This window comes from Schistocerca serialis, chromosome 8, assembly GCF_023864345.2.
Source record: "Schistocerca serialis cubense isolate TAMUIC-IGC-003099 chromosome 8, iqSchSeri2.2, whole genome shotgun sequence".
Lineage (NCBI taxonomy): Eukaryota > Metazoa > Arthropoda > Insecta > Orthoptera > Acrididae > Schistocerca > Schistocerca serialis.
Window position 1 is genome coordinate 620039956 of NC_064645.1, and position 17964 is coordinate 620057919.

At 38.9% G+C, this 17964-nt stretch overlaps 1 protein-coding gene across 1 annotated transcript in view; it reads left to right on the plus strand.

Annotated features, from left to right (window-relative positions):
• The window catches only part of LOC126416261 (1-phosphatidylinositol 4,5-bisphosphate phosphodiesterase classes I and II), a 395393-nt gene extending 382184 nt beyond the window's left edge, over positions 1-13209 (plus strand). The window contains exons 21-22 of the mRNA XM_050083891.1: positions 1808-1938; positions 12276-13209. Of these exons, the coding sequence (XP_049939848.1) occupies positions 1808-1903 (96 nt within the window). The 3' untranslated portion in view covers positions 1904-1938; positions 12276-13209. The remainder of the gene's footprint in view (positions 1-1807; positions 1939-12275) is intronic.
• Positions 13210-17964: the final 4755 nt, after the last annotated feature.

Here is a 17964-nt window from a genome sequence, read left to right on the forward strand (position 1 = left end):
ATTCTTTTAGTGGAACAAAGAAGTTCCTATGCGCTCCTTTGTTCCTCTAAAAGAATTTAATTGTATAATATTTTTACATTCGATAAAAATCGATGCATGTGCACTTGGTGTTATTCATAATACTGGTGAACACATTTCTACGTGAAATTGCTGCTATGTTTCTGTGCTCATGGATGAGCCGTGTATCAGCTGCAATTGTTAAATCAGCATGATCTACCATAAAAATGCTGGAACTAATAGTGGCTGATACTGCTGGACTCACCCCTAAGCCTTTTCTCATTCCCTACACAGTTTTCGGCCATTATTATTGTTTCTGTTACAATGGCTATTGTGTTACACGTATACATTATTCTTATAGACTAGAGATAATTTATATGGCAAAACAACGTATGCCAGGTCAGCTATAACATATAAAGATTTTCAGAGGTGGAATGAAGTTCGCCAGGCATAGCTAGTTATTTACTAAAAAACAGGTGGTTTTGCAAAAAATTCCATAGCTGAGTGAGAGGTCAGGGAGGGATCTCAAAAATGGATGGCATCTGGTAAAAATGGGTAATATGGTAACCCTACACAGTCAGTAACTCTCCCTACAACATATCCTTCATGCCCAAAATCCCCCTGGCCCAAACCTTCATTAGTTCCTGTCGCCCGCTTACCTAAACTCTTCTTTGCTCCCACTCCAGTACTACCAGTCTCCTGACGTTGCACCTAGCAGCCCTATCCTGACCCAACAAAGTCCCTACATGCTCCCACAAGTAGCACTAGCATCTTGCATCATCCCATCTCTACCTTGGTGTCCCTTCCCCTCCCCACCCCACATCTCTTCCTTGTCACCACTACCCACCCCAGCTAAACTGTTGGTCATGGTTGATGTAGTAGGGCCTTAGAATACAAAGACGACACTGGCTATGTGTGTGTGTGTGTGAGAGTTGTGCTTGTGTGAATGCAATCAAGTTTTTTCTACTTCTGAAGAAGGATTTTTGTCCGAAAGCTGAAATAGTTTCAACTTTCTTTCTCATTGTGCCTATTTGCGGCTCAGTGATGCCTGTGTATGGTGAGCAGCAGTCTGTCCTTTCCACATTTGAGACTTGTTGTTAATAATCCATCTGAGTTCAGAAAGAATAAAGATGTCCAGTACTAGAAGGAAAAAAAAAAAAAAAGAAAAGATCTTCATCAAGCCTTTTCTTAGTTAAAAATTTCTTTAGCTTACAAGCAGGTAAATAATTCTGCAACCAAAAGCTTTGATAGTTTATTCAGTGATATTAATTGCCTGGCAAACAGCAAAGCTAAATTTAAAAATCAGTTGAGAAAGTTCTTTTCAGACAATTCCTACTCCACAGAAGAATTTTTATTTAGAAATTTGTAATTATTTAGACTATTTACTTGTTTTGTTTTTTAAACTGAGTATTGTTTTCTGTTATTTAAATGCCAATTAAATTACTAATCTTCAAACTGAGTCATTCTACATCATTATAATACACCATGAACATTTATCCATAGAATATGTAATGTACTTAATGAACTAACTCTCTGATGGCTTTGTGTGGGTGTCTCACAAGGCTAGAACAAATATACATCCACAGTACGTTTAATGGATTGAATTACTAAAATATTTTTTCTGGCTCTGTCTCTCTCTCTCTCTCTCTCACTCTCTCTCTCTCTCTCTCTCTCTCTCTCTCTCTCTCTGACTAATACACAGGCAGTGGGACTTCTTATTGAAAATTAACTGAGTTGTAATATAAATAGTTACCTTTGCAGATGCTTTTCAAAAACAAAGCTTGTTTGATTGCTATTCTTCTTATTTTAGGCACAAACAGCACTAAAGAAAGAATATGAGGGACGTTTTGCTAAAATTGAAGAAGAACTAAAGGCTGCAAAGGCTAACTTTGATGTTGCCCAATGAATTATCTAACAAGTTTGTGTGTGCTGAAACCAAAGGTTAGTTCATCAAGAATCACTAAATGGTGTTTATCTCTTAGTTTAATAGTTAACTGGTTACTTCTTTCTGTTGACATCATCCAAGCACTTGTGTCATTTTTCTTATCTCCATTTTGCACTGCACAATCAGTGTTTGGACTCTTGATACTAAGCTTCGTAGTGCCACAGTCCAAGTAAAATTTGAGGCTGATAGCTTATTTTTTATCACGTGTTTGTAATCATCCCTGTTAAAATGCCTGCAGATGGCAGAATAATCTTCTAAAATCAGTAGCATTTAATCAGGTCATTGTAGGACAGGTGAAATTTCATTTAATATTATTTTACTGGGTATTTTGACTGCCTTCTTTGGATACACTTTTGAGTTTTAAAATGGTAGTGTAATTACATTGGCGAAATTTTGTCTCAGTATTGAGATCTTGTTTTTTAATTAAAATTATTTAAAAAACTGAAGAAAATGGGTGTGTTTGTGTGTGTGCACTCAAAGGTTGCCAAAGCATGGTTGCTTCACCATGATGCTGTACCAAGTTCATGCTTTGCTGTCAGTGAGAGCATTCCTGGTGAAGTAGACAACAGAAGTAAGGTAATGTCTTTTCTCTATCTTGAAGTGACAGTGTTCTAGTCCTGTGAAAAATGTGCAAACTCTCATGATGTGTAATGCAAAAAAGATCCCAGTTTAGAGTGTCCACACAAGCCATGAAGTGTAGTATAATGGACAATCAAAAAGCTTGCCTTTGAAGGTCATACAGTTCAGAATCAGTATGCAAATCAGTCTAAATTGCTGTGAACATTTAAGCCATCATTCCACCAATGCACCAGGTTGAGGATACCCTTGTGGCAAAACACATTGCCCTGCTGCATGAAGAAGACTGTAGCTACCTGCTGCACACGCTCATCTGACAGGAATCATCAACCCTTCAAGGTCTTTTTTAAGGATATGAAGGTGTGATAATCACATGGGAAAAAATCAGGACTATAGGGCAGGTGCTCCAGTGTCTCTCACTTGAGTTGGCGTAACTTCTGCATTACAACATTTGTGATTCATGTGTCCTTTTTGGATGCATTTGGTAATAATGTCACAACATTTTATGTTACCACCTTTACTGCACTCACATAAGAAAGATACAAATGCTACACTAATCCCTTGGTATATGTTAGTGCTTATATACTGCAGCAATGCCCTCAAATGGAAACCATTTGATCATCCCTTATAGAACCACAATTGTAAGTGTATTAATGTTCAAAAATGTTATCTTTAACAATAACAAGACCACTGTATCATGCCATTACTTTTCACCTGCAATCACTTATGTGTTAAACACTTGTTAGCAAATTAATTTTTTTGTACTGAAAAGGTGGAAAGCGAATTGATATAAAATGGTGTATATCTCTTATTTAGCTGTTATCTTGAAGTGCACTTTGAAATCCCTTCTAGGGCCCAGGAACACTTGTGGACCTAGGAAATCCAAGGAATAAGATTCTTATTACTATATAGAAAATCAAAGCTCTGAGTTTACGAGGCGTGATCAGAAAGTAATGGGAATTTTTTAATTTCTTGGTCTTTTTACATCAGATTTTCAATTTTTTTATCTTGTCAGCACACATGTTCCTGATGTATGTTTGCAGTTTCAGATGTTTTGAATATTTAGTTTATTGTTGACAGTCAGAAAGGTTATACATGTCTTTGAGTGTTCAGCAAACTTTTACTTTCAAGAATTTGGATCAAAGAATCTGTATTAAATTTTGCTTGAAAAATGGAATAAAGTGCAACACGCATTCAAAACATTGCCCATGACTTTGGCAAGTCTACTATGAGTAAGACAAAAGTTTACCAGTGGTATAAATGTTTCAAAGAGGGATAAGAACACAAAGAAGATGACAACATCCCTGGATACCGCAACACATCAATTACTGATGACAGTGTCGAAGAAGTAAAGAAAATAGTTTTGGAAAATAGCTGAATCACCATCAGAGAGGTTGCTGTTGATGTTGGCATATCCTTTGTCTCATGCCAAGCCATCAAGAATCTATCTCTGTGATTCAAACCAACCTGCAGTCCCTCCTAAAAACCTCAGGCCCCCTCACAAGGACTTACACCTCAATCCATAGAACTTATCACTCCACCCAAACCAAGCACCCCCATCTTTTACCTTCTTCCTAAGATCCAGAAGTCCAATCATCGTGGTCATCCTATAGTTGCTGGCTTAAAAGCACCCACTGAACATATATCTGCCTTAGTTGATCAACACCTGCAACCCATAGTGCAAAGGCTTCCCTCCTATTTTAAAGATACCAACCATTTCCTAGATCATCTGAAATTGGTGCCAGTCCCACTCCCACAACAAAACTTGCTTGTCACCATTGATGCCATCTCCCTCTTTACCAACATCCCCCATGTGCTTGATCTGTCTGCTGCTGAACATTTCCTCAGTCAACACCCAAGTGATTGCAAGCCTGTGAAATCCTTCTTGCTCACCTAAATCAACTTAATACTTACCAACAGTTACTTGGCCTTTGATGGGAAGACACACAAACAGATCAGGACTATTGCCCTCCCCTCTTTACCAACATCCCCCATGTGCTTGATCTGTCTGCTGCTGAACATTTCCTCAGTCAACGCCCAAGTGATTGCAAGCCTGTGACATCCTTCTTGCTCACCTAAATCAACTTTATACTTACCAACAGGTACTTGGCCTTTGATGGGAAGACATACAAACAGATCAGGACTATTGTCATGGGAAACAGGATGGCTCCTTCCTATGCCAACCTTTTCATAGGTCACTTGGAGGGGGCTTTCCTAGGGTCTATAAGCCTTCAGCCCATGGTTTTGTTTAGATACACTGACGACATCTATGCCATATGTGCTCACGGGGAGGCTGACCAGTTAAAATTCCTGGAGAAGTCCAATCATCGTGGTCATCCTATAGTTGCTGGCTTAAAAGCACCCACTGAACATATATCTGCCTTAGTTGATCAACACCTGCAACCCATAGTGCAAAGGCTTCCCTCCTATTTTAAAGATACCAACCATTTCCTAGATCATCTGAAATTGGTGCCAGTCCCACTCCCACAACAAAACTTGCTTGTCACCATTGATGCCATCTCCCTCTTTACCAACATCCCCCATGTGCTTGATCTGTCTGCTGCTGAACATTTCCTCAGTCAACACCCAAGTGATTGCAAGCCTGTGAAATCCTTCTTGCTCACCTAAATCAACTTAATACTTACCAACAGTTACTTGACCTTTGATGGGAAGACACACAAACAGATCAGGACTGTTGCCCTCCCCTCTTTACCAACATCCCCCATGTGCTTGATCTGTCTGCTGCTGAACATTTCCTCAGTCAACGCCCAAGTGATTGCAAGCCTGTGACATCCTTCTTGCTCACCTAAATCAACTTTATACTTACCAACAGGTACTTGGCCTTTGATGGGAAGACATACAAACAGATCAGGACTATTGTCATGGGAAACAGGATGGCTCCTTCCTATGCCAACCTTTTCATGGGTCACTTGGAGGGGGCTTTCCTAGGGTCTATAAGCCTTCAGCCCATGGTTTTGTTTAGATACACTGACGACATCTATGTCATATGTGCTCACGGGGAGGCTGACCAGTTAAAATTCCTGGAGTCTCTGAATACCTTCTTCCAATTAAACTTCACATGGTCCTACTCCGAATCCCATGCCACTTTCGGTGATGTTGATCTCATCCTCATCAAAGGCCAGCTACACACTTCTGTCCACTAACAAACAACAGTACTTACATTTTGAGAGTTGCCATCCTTTCCATGTCAAACTCCACACCCAACAGTTTCTGCACCCTCTGTCCTATTAGCTCTTCCCACTTCAATTTCCTTCACCCTCACTGTTCATTGCTCTTTGCCAGTGCACCCACTGGTCTTTCCCATCTCTGTTCATCTCCTTTTCCTTCTCCTCTGCCCCCTGTCCTCTCCCCACACCCTCCTTTCTGCCCTCCCTCCATCACAGCCTCCTGACTCTGCACCTGGCAGCCCTGTCCTGCTGCCATCTAGTCCCTGCACAATCCACCAGACACCAAACTTCTCTCCCCCAGCCTGTGTACTGCTATCTTGGGGTTGCTGATTTTGTTCAACATTACAGTTAGAGGTCATCTGTGAGTGAAGTGTGCCTGCTTGTGTGAAGGTGTTTGTGTTTTCTTTTCTGAAGAAAGCTTTGGCTGAAAGCTCAACATGTAACAGTCTCTTTATTGTGCCTGTCTGCAAGTCAGTGTGTCATCCTTACAGTGAGTAGCACTCTATCGTTTTCATAATGCTGAAGATTGAAAATTAAACAATGGAAACTCCATGTAGGAATATCAGCAATGTAGAAAAAGATAGATTGCTACTTTCCATAAAGAAGACATGTTAAGTTGCAGACAGGCACAATTAAAAGACACTTGCACAAAGGTTTTGGCCACAGCCTTTATCAAACTGGCCTGAGCTGCCAGAGTTGGTGGTCATGTGTGCGCGAGGTGTGCTTGCTTGTGTGTATGAATGGTGTATGTTTCTCTGTTTATCTTTTGCTGATGAAGGCTGTGGCTGAAAGCTTCATGTAAGCATCTTTTAATTGTGATTGTCTGTAACAAAATGTGTCTTCTTTATGATAAGTAGCAATCAAACATTGAAGATTAGTATTTATATTTCCTTTCCTGTCATACTGAAATGCGGTTTGCCCAAGGATTTTTATATCTGTGTGGGCATTAATTTCTATAGAGAGTGTCCCACATTTCACACAGACAGGAAGAAAGGATAGTTCCAGAAAACATGAAAAATGGATACAAAGATGTCAGATAACATGGTAATCTAAATGATTAATGGTAAATCTCATATAAAGATGTGAAACAAATACTAACAAAGAGATAGAGGGGCTGGCCAGTACTTACCTCAGTTCAGTACAGCCGATAGATACACAAAAAACAGAACCGAAAATTTACGTTCCTAGAGCTTTGGCTTCCCCCTGACAACCATGCCTCCATCCTTGCTACCCTCCCTGTTTTCCTTTTCTGTTGCTTCATAACCTGGGTTGTGAGTAACTGAATCCACTTTCCCTTCTTCCCCTTCTTTTCCCTCTCTCATTCCTGATGAAGGAACATTTGTTCCGAAAGCTAGGAACGTAAATTTTCGGTTCTGTTTTTTGTGTATCTATCGGCTGTACTGAGCTGAGGTAAGTACTGGCCAGCCCCTCTATCTCTTTATTAGATAATATGGTAAGACCTTTATGAGAGTGTCTGTAAAGGAAAGACACAAATGTAATGCAACTGGAAGAACAAATTATAAAATGCTGATTATAAACTAGTCTTGATGTAAAATTTGTGCTATGATTTCTACATCTACATCCATAATCTGCAAACCACTGTGAAGTGCATGGAAAAGGGTACTTTCAGTTGTACCACATAATACGGTTTCGCCCTGTTCCATTCTCATATGGAGTGCAGGAAGAATGACTGCTTAAATGCCTCTATGCACACTGTAATTAGCCTAATCATCTCTTTGTGAGCAGTATGCCGGAGGAGGACTTTTGACTTCTGTCTTTAAGTGATTGCCAGTACATGTTTTTCTCTGGAATTCATAACACTCTTCTGCGAGTCAGACAAACCTGTGACTATTTTTGCTGCCCTTCTTGACATTCATTAAGTATGTGCAATTAATAGAATTTGATAAAGGTCTCAGATGTGTGAGCAATATTTTAAGATGGGTCACATGAATGCTTTGCTAGGACTCTCCTTTGGAAAGGAAGGAAGGAAGATGAGAGTTTTAATGTGCCATCAGCAGTGCAGCCATTAAAAATGGAAATTGTCTTTAATGACTGGTTGCATTTTCACTGTATCCAACCTGCTTTAACTATAATTTTAAATTTTTGAGCATTAACAGCAAGTTGCCAATCTGTACATCCGTTTGAAATCTTAACAAGGTCCGATTGGATAGTTGTTTAACTTTTTCCTTGTAGTATATCATTATAGATAACTTCATCATCTCCAAAAATAGTATGAAGTTACTAGCAGCATTGTCTGCTAGATCATTAATATGCAACATTAGCAGCAAAGATCCCAGCACATTTCCATGAGGCATGCATGAAGTTACATCTAAATCTGTCACTGACTCTCCATTTCAAATAATGTGCAGCATCCCCACATCCAAGAAATCCAATCTCATGACCTTACTGTTGTTAATATGCACTGGTGTTGTGCTGAGCTGAATGCTTTTCTGAAAACTGAACAAGAAGGCAATATTCTCATTGGTGTTGTGGGCAGTAAAACCTGGATCAGGCATCAGGCACTTGTGAATATGTCAAAACATACAGTCAAGATGCCACATAGATTTAATGGCATTTTATCTATAAATCTGATGATATTTACAGATGATAATCAGGTTCAGGAAGCAACAACAAAGTGGCTGAGACAGCAGACGGAACTGCATGTGCTCATTGAAGTGTAAATATTGGTGGTAACTTATGTTATGTTCTATCATAATTCAAATAAATATGAAATTTGTGCTGCCCCAGTAACCAAAACTAACTGCATGGAAGGAAAAAAACAATACAACCAAACCAGTGGAAATTTGCATATGTTGCCTTGGGATAGAACATCTAGTGACAAAAATGTAGCACCTTGACCTCCCGCTAAAAATTCAAAGCTGTGCGCTCAGCAGACAAGGTGATCCTCACTGCCCTTTTTTGACATCCAATGTCTGATACTCGAATTCCTCAAGCATGGAAAAACTGTTAACAGTGACATGTACTGTGAGACACTCTGCAGCCTATGCATCTTCACCAAGAGCATATAGCCTGGGATGCTCATGGAGGGGATGATTCTGCCCCACAATAACGTGCATCCACATGTCTCCAAGGTCACATACAAATGTAATGGCCAACCTCAAGTGGGAACTACAGCCTGGGCCTGCGACTTCTGTGTTTGGTCCACAAAAAGAACATCTCAGGGCGAAGTTTTCAACTCAGATTGGCTCCTGTCACAGCCACAGGAATTCTAGGAACAGAGATCGTACAGCTTGTGAAACAGTGGGGTAGTTATGCTTAGGCCTCTGGTAATTACTTTTGAGGAAAGACTTCAGTTATACCCACAGCATTTTTTCATATGTTTTCTTTTGTACGTCCCTGATAATGAAGTGAAACAGCAAGAAATTAGAAGACAGTGGAGTGCACATTGTAACATGCCAGTTCAGTAATAAATATCTGTCTCATGATGTATTCACTGCAGGTATATATGTCGTTTTTGAATCAAACTGAAAGATATGCCAAATGTGATGAATTGAAGTTTTGATCAAACTTCCTGGCAGATTCAAACTGTGTGTTGGACTGAGATTCAAACCCAGGAGATGGAAGGTAGAAGATGAGGTACTGGCAGAAGTAAAGCTGTGAGGGCAGATCGTGAATCATGCTAGAGTAACTCAGTTGGTAGAGCACTTGCCCAAGAAAGGGAAAGGTCCCAGGCTTGATCCTGGTCTTGCGCACAGTTTTTATATCCCAGGAAATTTCATATTAGTGGACACACCACAGCAGAGTGAAAATTTCATCCTGTAAAGTTTTGTTACTTAGCTGATGATTTAGGTTCTTCTCAGTGGTGTGATGGACAAGAGGTATTCTTGTACGAAGAAAGCTGTAATTTTTCAGGATTTCAAATGTTCATTGGATCACTAACTATGAAATGAAGGATGTTCACACTTTTAAACTTTTGTATTTTGAAACATTTCACTTGTTTGACTTATAAAAATTTGCTTTTAAACTTTCATATTTTGAAACATTTCACTTGTTTTGTTTGTAAAAAGTAATATCCATTCACTCCCTTGAGCTACAGACTCCAACTAAGTATATTTACTCTTTACAATAACTAAAACTCAACTGCTTTCTACAACAACTAAAGCATGACTGCTGTTCTCTAAAATTCAACCATGACTGCTTCTTATAGCTCATACCATCAAGTCCAAGAGAAAGCACAAAAATTAAATTTTTTAGGACAAAGATTTTAAATCATTTATATTGCTGGCAAAGACACTATTTAGATTAACTGATACTCATTAAATAAAACTTCATGTAAGATCAATTTACATATTTTCATGTTAAAATTTCAAAATTATCGTGATCACAGAAAATATTAACAGCAATGCATCACATATGTAATTTTGATATACATGGTTGTATGTGAGCTTCCTATCTTACAAAGAAAAATATTGATACCTATTGCCATTGGAGAGTTCATGGGGTGTATAACGCTTGATTCTACCACAATATACCAACAGTGGCATGTAAGGTGCATTTACGAGTACTGGGCTGTCTGTACGTTGCATAACACATAATCTTGGGAAATTTTTCTTATCCTTTGTATTACATCTACAGCAAAGTAAATGCAGTGATTATTTAATAAAACAAGAAACAAAGTCAGATTAAATACAAATCTTGCATGTAAATAAGTTTTAAATCTAGTGAAACTTTATGTTTGTCAAATGTGATATGTCAATACAAGAAGTATACTCACCACCACAAGCCTCTTGCTGGACACCAGGGTCCTCTACTGGTTCATCCCCTGGGTTATGTTACAGCTTCATTCGAAAACTGTGTACCACAGTGGGACTTGAAACCAGAACATTGCCCCTGGAAAGTGGAAGAGAGAAACTTGTAGAACTTAAGCTGCGAGGGTGTGTCGTAACTTGTCCCTGTGGCGTACTATTTTAATCTGCCAGGCATCAGGCTCTGTGGTCTAGTAGCAAAGCAAAAGGTAATGGGATTGAACCTTCATCAGACCACACATTATTTCACCCTGTCTTCACCTCACAGTGATGTGAAGATTCACTAAGAACCTCACATGGTTCTGATGTAATATTAAACTATAGAACCCCTTTCTCCAGTAGGATTACTACAGTAGATTGAGAACATGCAAGTCACCAAAGTGGCATCCAATTGAAAGACGTGCAGCAGATTGTTGAGACAGCCAGCATCTTTATTATTATCTCCAAGGAATTTCAAAACAGCACACGCTCTGCTGTTGAGTAGAGAGTTATTTCTGAAAGTAGAAAGTAAGCCTACAACTGCTATTTTTCTGCAGAATACCTTATTTACAGAGTGTTAGTTCGGCAAGCTATGCAGGAGAGCTTGTGCAAAGTTTGGAAAGTAGGAGAGTGAGGCTGGCATAATTGAGCTGTGAAGATGAATTGCCAACTACATATGGCCTGCTCTAATGGTGATAACATTTCCCATGAAGGACAAGGTTGTGACTTTGAGTGACAGTCTAAATATAATTTAATCTGCTGATGCTCTACTGTATCTTCACTGATGATTTATTGCTGTGAAGACATGATAGCACTTGAGATCTGTGCACATATGAAGATGGTCTGCCTTGAGTGTTTCATATTAGCAGTAGTGTTAAGTACATAGAGCGTATCACAAATACTTTTGCAAACTTTTCAAAGAATGGTGTGTGTGTGTGTGTGTGTGTGTGTGTGTGTGTGTGTGTGTGTGTGTGTGTGTGTGTGTGTATTTGGTGGGAGAGGGGTTATAATAAGTGTATGTCTCAAAATCCTTTGATTTTTAATTGTTAAAGAAAGAACATTTCACAATTTTTTTGAATCAGAAGCACATAATGGATGTTCAAAATACCCTTTGCTTGCTTCTTTACTCGTATGTACCTATTGGATCATTAACTGTTGCTCCATTCACTGACTTCCATGACATGTTGATGAAGTATCTTTGCATTATGGATGTCTTTTCATAGAAAAATATGTTTTATGTGGCCCGTCAGATGGTAATGCAGCAATATACACATCATGAAACTGATCCTACCTTTGAGCAATGTGACTATAATATAATGGGGCTTCCTCTTATTTGCAGGGGCGCATCACAGAAGGAAAAGTGTTCTAGGTTGGGTATTTGTAGACAGCATCTGCAAAATATGCTTTGGTGGGGAGGGGAGTGGGCATAAGCCCATACATTAATTAATCCATAACAGATTTTGGTGTGTAGCATGACTTGATCCAGGAAGATTTTCATGCAATAGCGAATATTGAAGTGCATTTATGCCTAGAAGCAAATGGAGTACATATTGCATATTTGTTATGAGTTTTTTTTTTAACCCAGGAGCTTCACAAATTGGTCTGTGATTAATAACTTTACACATGTCTAATTATACTACACATGTCTATGTATATGAACCTCTTTCCTTGCACTGGTGTGAAATCTGCCCTCAAGGGCTGTTAAGTATTTGTGATATGCCATGTGTGTTGGGGGATGGAGGTGAAATGCACAGACAGATGCTTGTTTCAATATTTACTGAGTTATTTACCATGCACGTTATTCTCATTTAGACTTTTTTTCAGATTTGATGTGGTGTCTTGCCATACTGCATGCTGGGGAGTGTAGATGAGAAACCACTCCTGGCAGTAGCAGTAACAGCAATAGCAGCAGCTCAGTATTATATTGAAAATGCAGGTCACATCAGCACTATTGGAAAAACATTGGCAAATGGAGATGGAGCCATGAATCTCGGTGATGTAACATCCCTTTTGAAGGGTTGCGGAGGCAAGATATTAACTATCATTGTATACTTAAAGTTTAAGAATCTGCGGTAAAAGTTAGGACAATCAGTAGCTGCTACAAAGGATACCCATTCCTATTGTAAAAGTAAAGAAATAACTTGTATTAGTGGCTCACACTTTAAAATTTCTAGCTGCTGCTAAGCAGCACAGATGACCAGTCATTAAATACTCTGTAAGCATTGTTTATTGCTACGACTTAATATGTATTGTCATTAGCTAAGATTAGTGACGTTAAACATCATTGTACATATTATACCAAAGCATCATTTAGCTATAAGATGATAAAATACTCATTGTGATGGTTTTTACAGTACATAAAGACGATAGCAACTAGACTGCTAGAAGCATGCAACACTGTTTCAAAAAAATAAGCATGTCGTCTCAAAAAAATAGCTCCCATTCATATTGTATTTATATTAAATGACCAGAAAGCAAATGGGTCTTAAAGTAAGTCTGTTGCAACATATTGACACAATGTGTTACAGTAATTACACTCTACTTTCTAGTGTTGATTGTAGTTGTTTTCTTATAAAGTTGAAAGATCATGCTATTATAAGGAAAATGAAGAGTACATGAGCCCGGTGCACCGCTTAGCCACTCATAACTGTGTGTGTCTAGTATTACAATGACACAGGGTTCCCTTGTCACTTATTATTTAACACAATGACTTGATTGTTTCTTGTGGTATGCCACATTTAGTTGAATGCTGCTAAGAAATAATTATGTACTTCTTTTTAGATTACTGGCATAATTGAACACTTTGTGAGATTTTGAATTTATAGTCAGCAATTTAAAAAACATAGATTTAAATTTTAATGCTCCTCCTCCTGCTCCTCCTCCTGCTATTCCTCCTCCTCCTCCTCCTCCTCCATCCCTTACTGTATTTCAATGTCCGTAGTCAGTTCTTTTCCTTGTGAAAGAGGTTTTAAGAGCTGTGCAATATAATATCTTATTATTTTGCTTTTGGTCTCATAGAGTTCATGCAAAGTCTTCTCTTTAGAGCTTTTACTTGAGTTTGATAGAATGCCTGTAATGTGCAATCCATTGTGCTTGATCTGTTTCTGTTTGTTATCTACTTAGATATGTGCCAACTTGTACACTATCATTGCTTTAACTTCTTTTTGCTCTACAGTGCTCTAATAGAAAGAACTGGCATTTTGTTCTTTCGGTGTGTCGTGTGATTTGTTGTATCCACCATCTTATTAATTTCATACAAAGTATGGTACTACTGAAATGTTTCATACTAAAACATTGTTTCACTATACAATATATTAATAGAACCCTCCACTCTCTTTTTGTTACTTTAAGTTGACATTTGTGCATTTTTATTACATCACTAGTGCTATAACAGTCAATATTATATCATCTCATTTTATCTATAACTGAGTTTTCCATGGGAGCCTCTGCTTGATATTTAGATTTTAAGCCTTTTGATAGTCATTCACAGCACTACCTATTGTTGAAAAAGGAATATACCGTTCTTGGATTTTAACTAACATTTCTTTTGTGTTTATGGAGACAACCTCTGAATAGATATTAAATGTCTTTAATACAATTTTAGAAGCCAAGCAGATACAAATAGAATTATTCCTATTTCTAGTACATTTTATAATATTTAAGATGTCCTTCACATTACACCTGAGGTTTCTTTCATGTGTCAATGCAATGTGTCATCTATGTATTTATATTGCAGGCATTAAGTGACACAAACACAACACATCTCATGATAAGCTTCTTTAGATTTAAACCTCGTTTTTTTGTACAGCAGCATAAAAAACAAAACAGTACTTGAACATATAATTACATTAAATTAGATGCATGTCTGTTGTTGTGTACGTATTCCATTTCTAATTACTTCAAGCCTTTATCTGAAGATTTACTATCAATATATCCTGGAAGGACTTTTAGTCATATGTTTCTAACATGTCATTGACTCTGGTTTTGCCATATTATAATTAGGTCATCTTAATGGTGTTATTCAGAGACTCGGCTGAGCTTGAAGTCTCAGAGAGAGAAGGCTAATGTAATGAAAAAATACTTTCACATAAATGTGGAAGATCTCTTACTATTCCAACAGCTATCCTGTATAGAAAAATCAGTTCATCGTTTATGGATAATGCTTGTGTTTCTGATTGGCCTTAATTTTGTTCATGTAGGCTTACACAACTCCTAAAGCTTCCTTTCATGGGAAGACACGAGATAACTGCTGTTGGCATGTTGTTTATGGTGTAAAATGCAGCAGGATCCATTGATGAAGCAGAGAGGGGAGGAGGAGGAAATAGCTTTTTATTATTTTCAGAAATTACTGCACATCTAAAATCCTGTATATCTGGCCAACTCATTACCATTGTACTCTGCACCATCCTTCATGAATTGTTAATGTTGTTGCATTCTGAATTGATACACAAGCATTGCAGAGTAATTTTTATATATAATGTTATTTGCTTCATATTGTTTAAATGCCAGGTGCATTTGTCACATGCCCTCTTCTGTTAATTCTTCTTCCCTCTATTTCATTAAATAAGATCTTTTATTGTTCCTTGATTTGATTTCTTGTGTAGATAATGCATAAAACTTACTTACACAGTTTTGGCTGTAGGAAAGTTCTTGTAGAATGTATATACATAAGGGTTAAAGGAAGACCACTCACTGACAAGCGAAAATGTTGAGCTGTTGATAGGCAAACACAGAAGAAAGAAAACTTGCTAACTTAATGATTTATCCCTTTGTGAGATAGAGTGAAATACAGTAAAACACTCCCACCCTCCAACATGGTGCCAGCTAGACTGACAGTGCCAATGCTATTTTGTGGCAGGTGGACTGGTTCCGCTGTGGGCAGTGTAAGGGGGGGGGGGGGGGGGGTACATAGAGGGAGAGGGAGGCAGGCAAGGAGGGAAAAAGGGGCTGGGGCACAGATTGTTTGTGGCTCGGAGAGAGGTGATTGCTTTGCTGGTTAGGAATGCTGGAGGAATTGGTGGCAGTTATATGGGTTGCCACGATTACAGTGGCCAGTAGAGAGCAACAGATGCTGAAGGTGAGGTGAGGAGATGAATGAGGAGGGGATGAGAGGATGAGAAAGGGGAAACTGTTGGATGGAGGGTATGGGGACAATGAGTTACCTTATTTTGAGACCCGGATGATTACGGGAGTGGAGGAAATCTTACAACGATAATTCCCATCTGCGTAGTTCTGAGAAGCTGGTGGTGAAGGGAAGGGCCCAGATGGCTCAGGTTGTGAAACACCAATTGAAATTGAGCATGTTGTGCTACCAGGTGGTCAACTTTGTGCTTGACAACAGTTTGGCAGTGGCCATCCATCCTGGTAACAGCTGGTCGGTTGTCATACCAATGTAAAAGGCCGTGCAGAGTTTGCAGCAGGGTTGGTATATGACATGGCTGCTTTCGCAAGTTGCCCAGCCCCTGATGACGTAGGATAAGCCTGTGATGGGACAAGAGTAGGTGGTGCTGGTTGGGTTGCCTGGGCAGGTGTTGCATCTTGGTATGCCATAGGGATATGATCCTTGTGGTAAGGGGTTTGGTGTGGGAGTGGCATAGTGATGGACTAGGATATTGTCTAGGTTGTGTAGGCGATGAAACACCACTTTAGGAGGAGTGGGAAGGATCTTGATTAGGATGTCCCTCATTTCAGAGCAGGATGAGAGATAATCAGAGCCCTGGAAAAGGATATGGTTCATTGATGATCTCTTATTCTGCCCTGAAATTAGTGGTATACTACCCAAGATCCTTCCCAGGCCTCCTAAAGTTCTTTAATGTTGCCTACCCAACCTACAGAACATCCTTGGCTGTCCCTATACCATTCCCACTCCCAACCTGTGGTGACAGGGTGGAACACCTGCCCAATCCACCTACCCAGCACCTCCTACCCCAGTCCTGTCACAGGCTTATCGTACACCACAGAGGCTGGGCCACATGTTGGTATGACTACCATCCAGCTCTCCACCAGGATGAATGGCCAGCTGAGCACAACATGCTCGATTTCAGAGGCTTCTTCATCTCAGTCTTCCGGATCCTTCCCTCCACACCAGCTTCTCTGACATATGCATGTGGGAGTTATCTGTACAACACATTCTCCTCTCCTGTAACCGCATGGCCTCAATCCCAGGTAACTTAGTGCCCCTGCACTCTCCACTCAACAGTTTCTCCTTCCTTGACCCTGTCATCCCATGCCAATTCACATGTCCGTGTCGCTTTCAGCATGTGCTGCTTCCCACCAGTTGCTACAATCGTGCCATCCCATATACCTGCAACCCCTCTCTCCTGTGTTCCTAGCCAGTAAATTTTGGACACCTCCATCTATGCATCCCACCCGATTCTAACCCCATCACAACCAGTCCACCTACTGCAAAATAGCATTGGCACTGTCAGTCTAGGTGGCACAATGTAGGACCATAGGAGTGTGTGTGTGTGTGTGTGTGTGTGTGTGTGTGTGTGTGTCTAGCTCACACTAACTCATCAAAGGATAAATCCAAAAGCTAGCAAGTTTTCTTTCTTTTGTGTGTGCCTATCAACAACTCAACACTTCTGTTTTTTGGTGAGAGAACTCCATTAATCCTAAAGTATTTACAGGCTTGTTGTTATTTCTTATGGTTGGAATAATATTTTCTGTACATTTATATAAAACAACTTAGGACCAGGTAACACACATGCTGCCATATTTAAGTGAATCTCTACAAGCTCTTATAAAGATATGGAGTTTCTCATATTGCTGCTGTTATTACTGTATGTGTTTTATTTTTCATCACTGATTATGAAATTTCCACCCAATTGAAAAAGCAGATACACTATAGTTTTGCTTATGTAGTACTGAAAAAAATGACCTGGGCCAGAAATAATTTTGTAGAATATATACACTGAATGCTGTTTTAAAAGAAATATCTGTATGCTCTAGATATCCATTGAATGCAACTAGAGTGAATTATTTACTTTGTAATTTAACTATCTGTAATGCTATTAATTCCAAGATACTGAATTAGTACCTGGAGAGTAAATCCTTCTTCCCGGTGACATATTTAATTTTGTTAGTTTATAACATTTCATCATGAAAAAAAGCACAAAATATAAGATGTATGTGATAAAATGCATCAGTTAAATATCAAAGTTTGTAAACCAAAGACTACTGAACCAATACTTACGAAAGACAGATGTGCATGCATAATTAGAAGAAAGATAAAAGTATACTGCATTAATTTTAAGGAGTATTTTTCACGTGTAAAGAATATGATGTAATAATTATTATAGTAAAAAATTAATAGTGGACTTGTCATTAATGGCCTAAGAAATTTTGCTTGAATGATCTCTGTCTGCACTTATTGAAGCACGTGACTAGCTACAGTGGCTCATGTCTTATTTCTTTTATATATATTTTTGTCTTGGTAGTACTCTTCTTGAACCTGTGTACTGTAGGATGTATGGTGACTAGTAGTATCCATTTCAGCTGTGTAGGAATATGT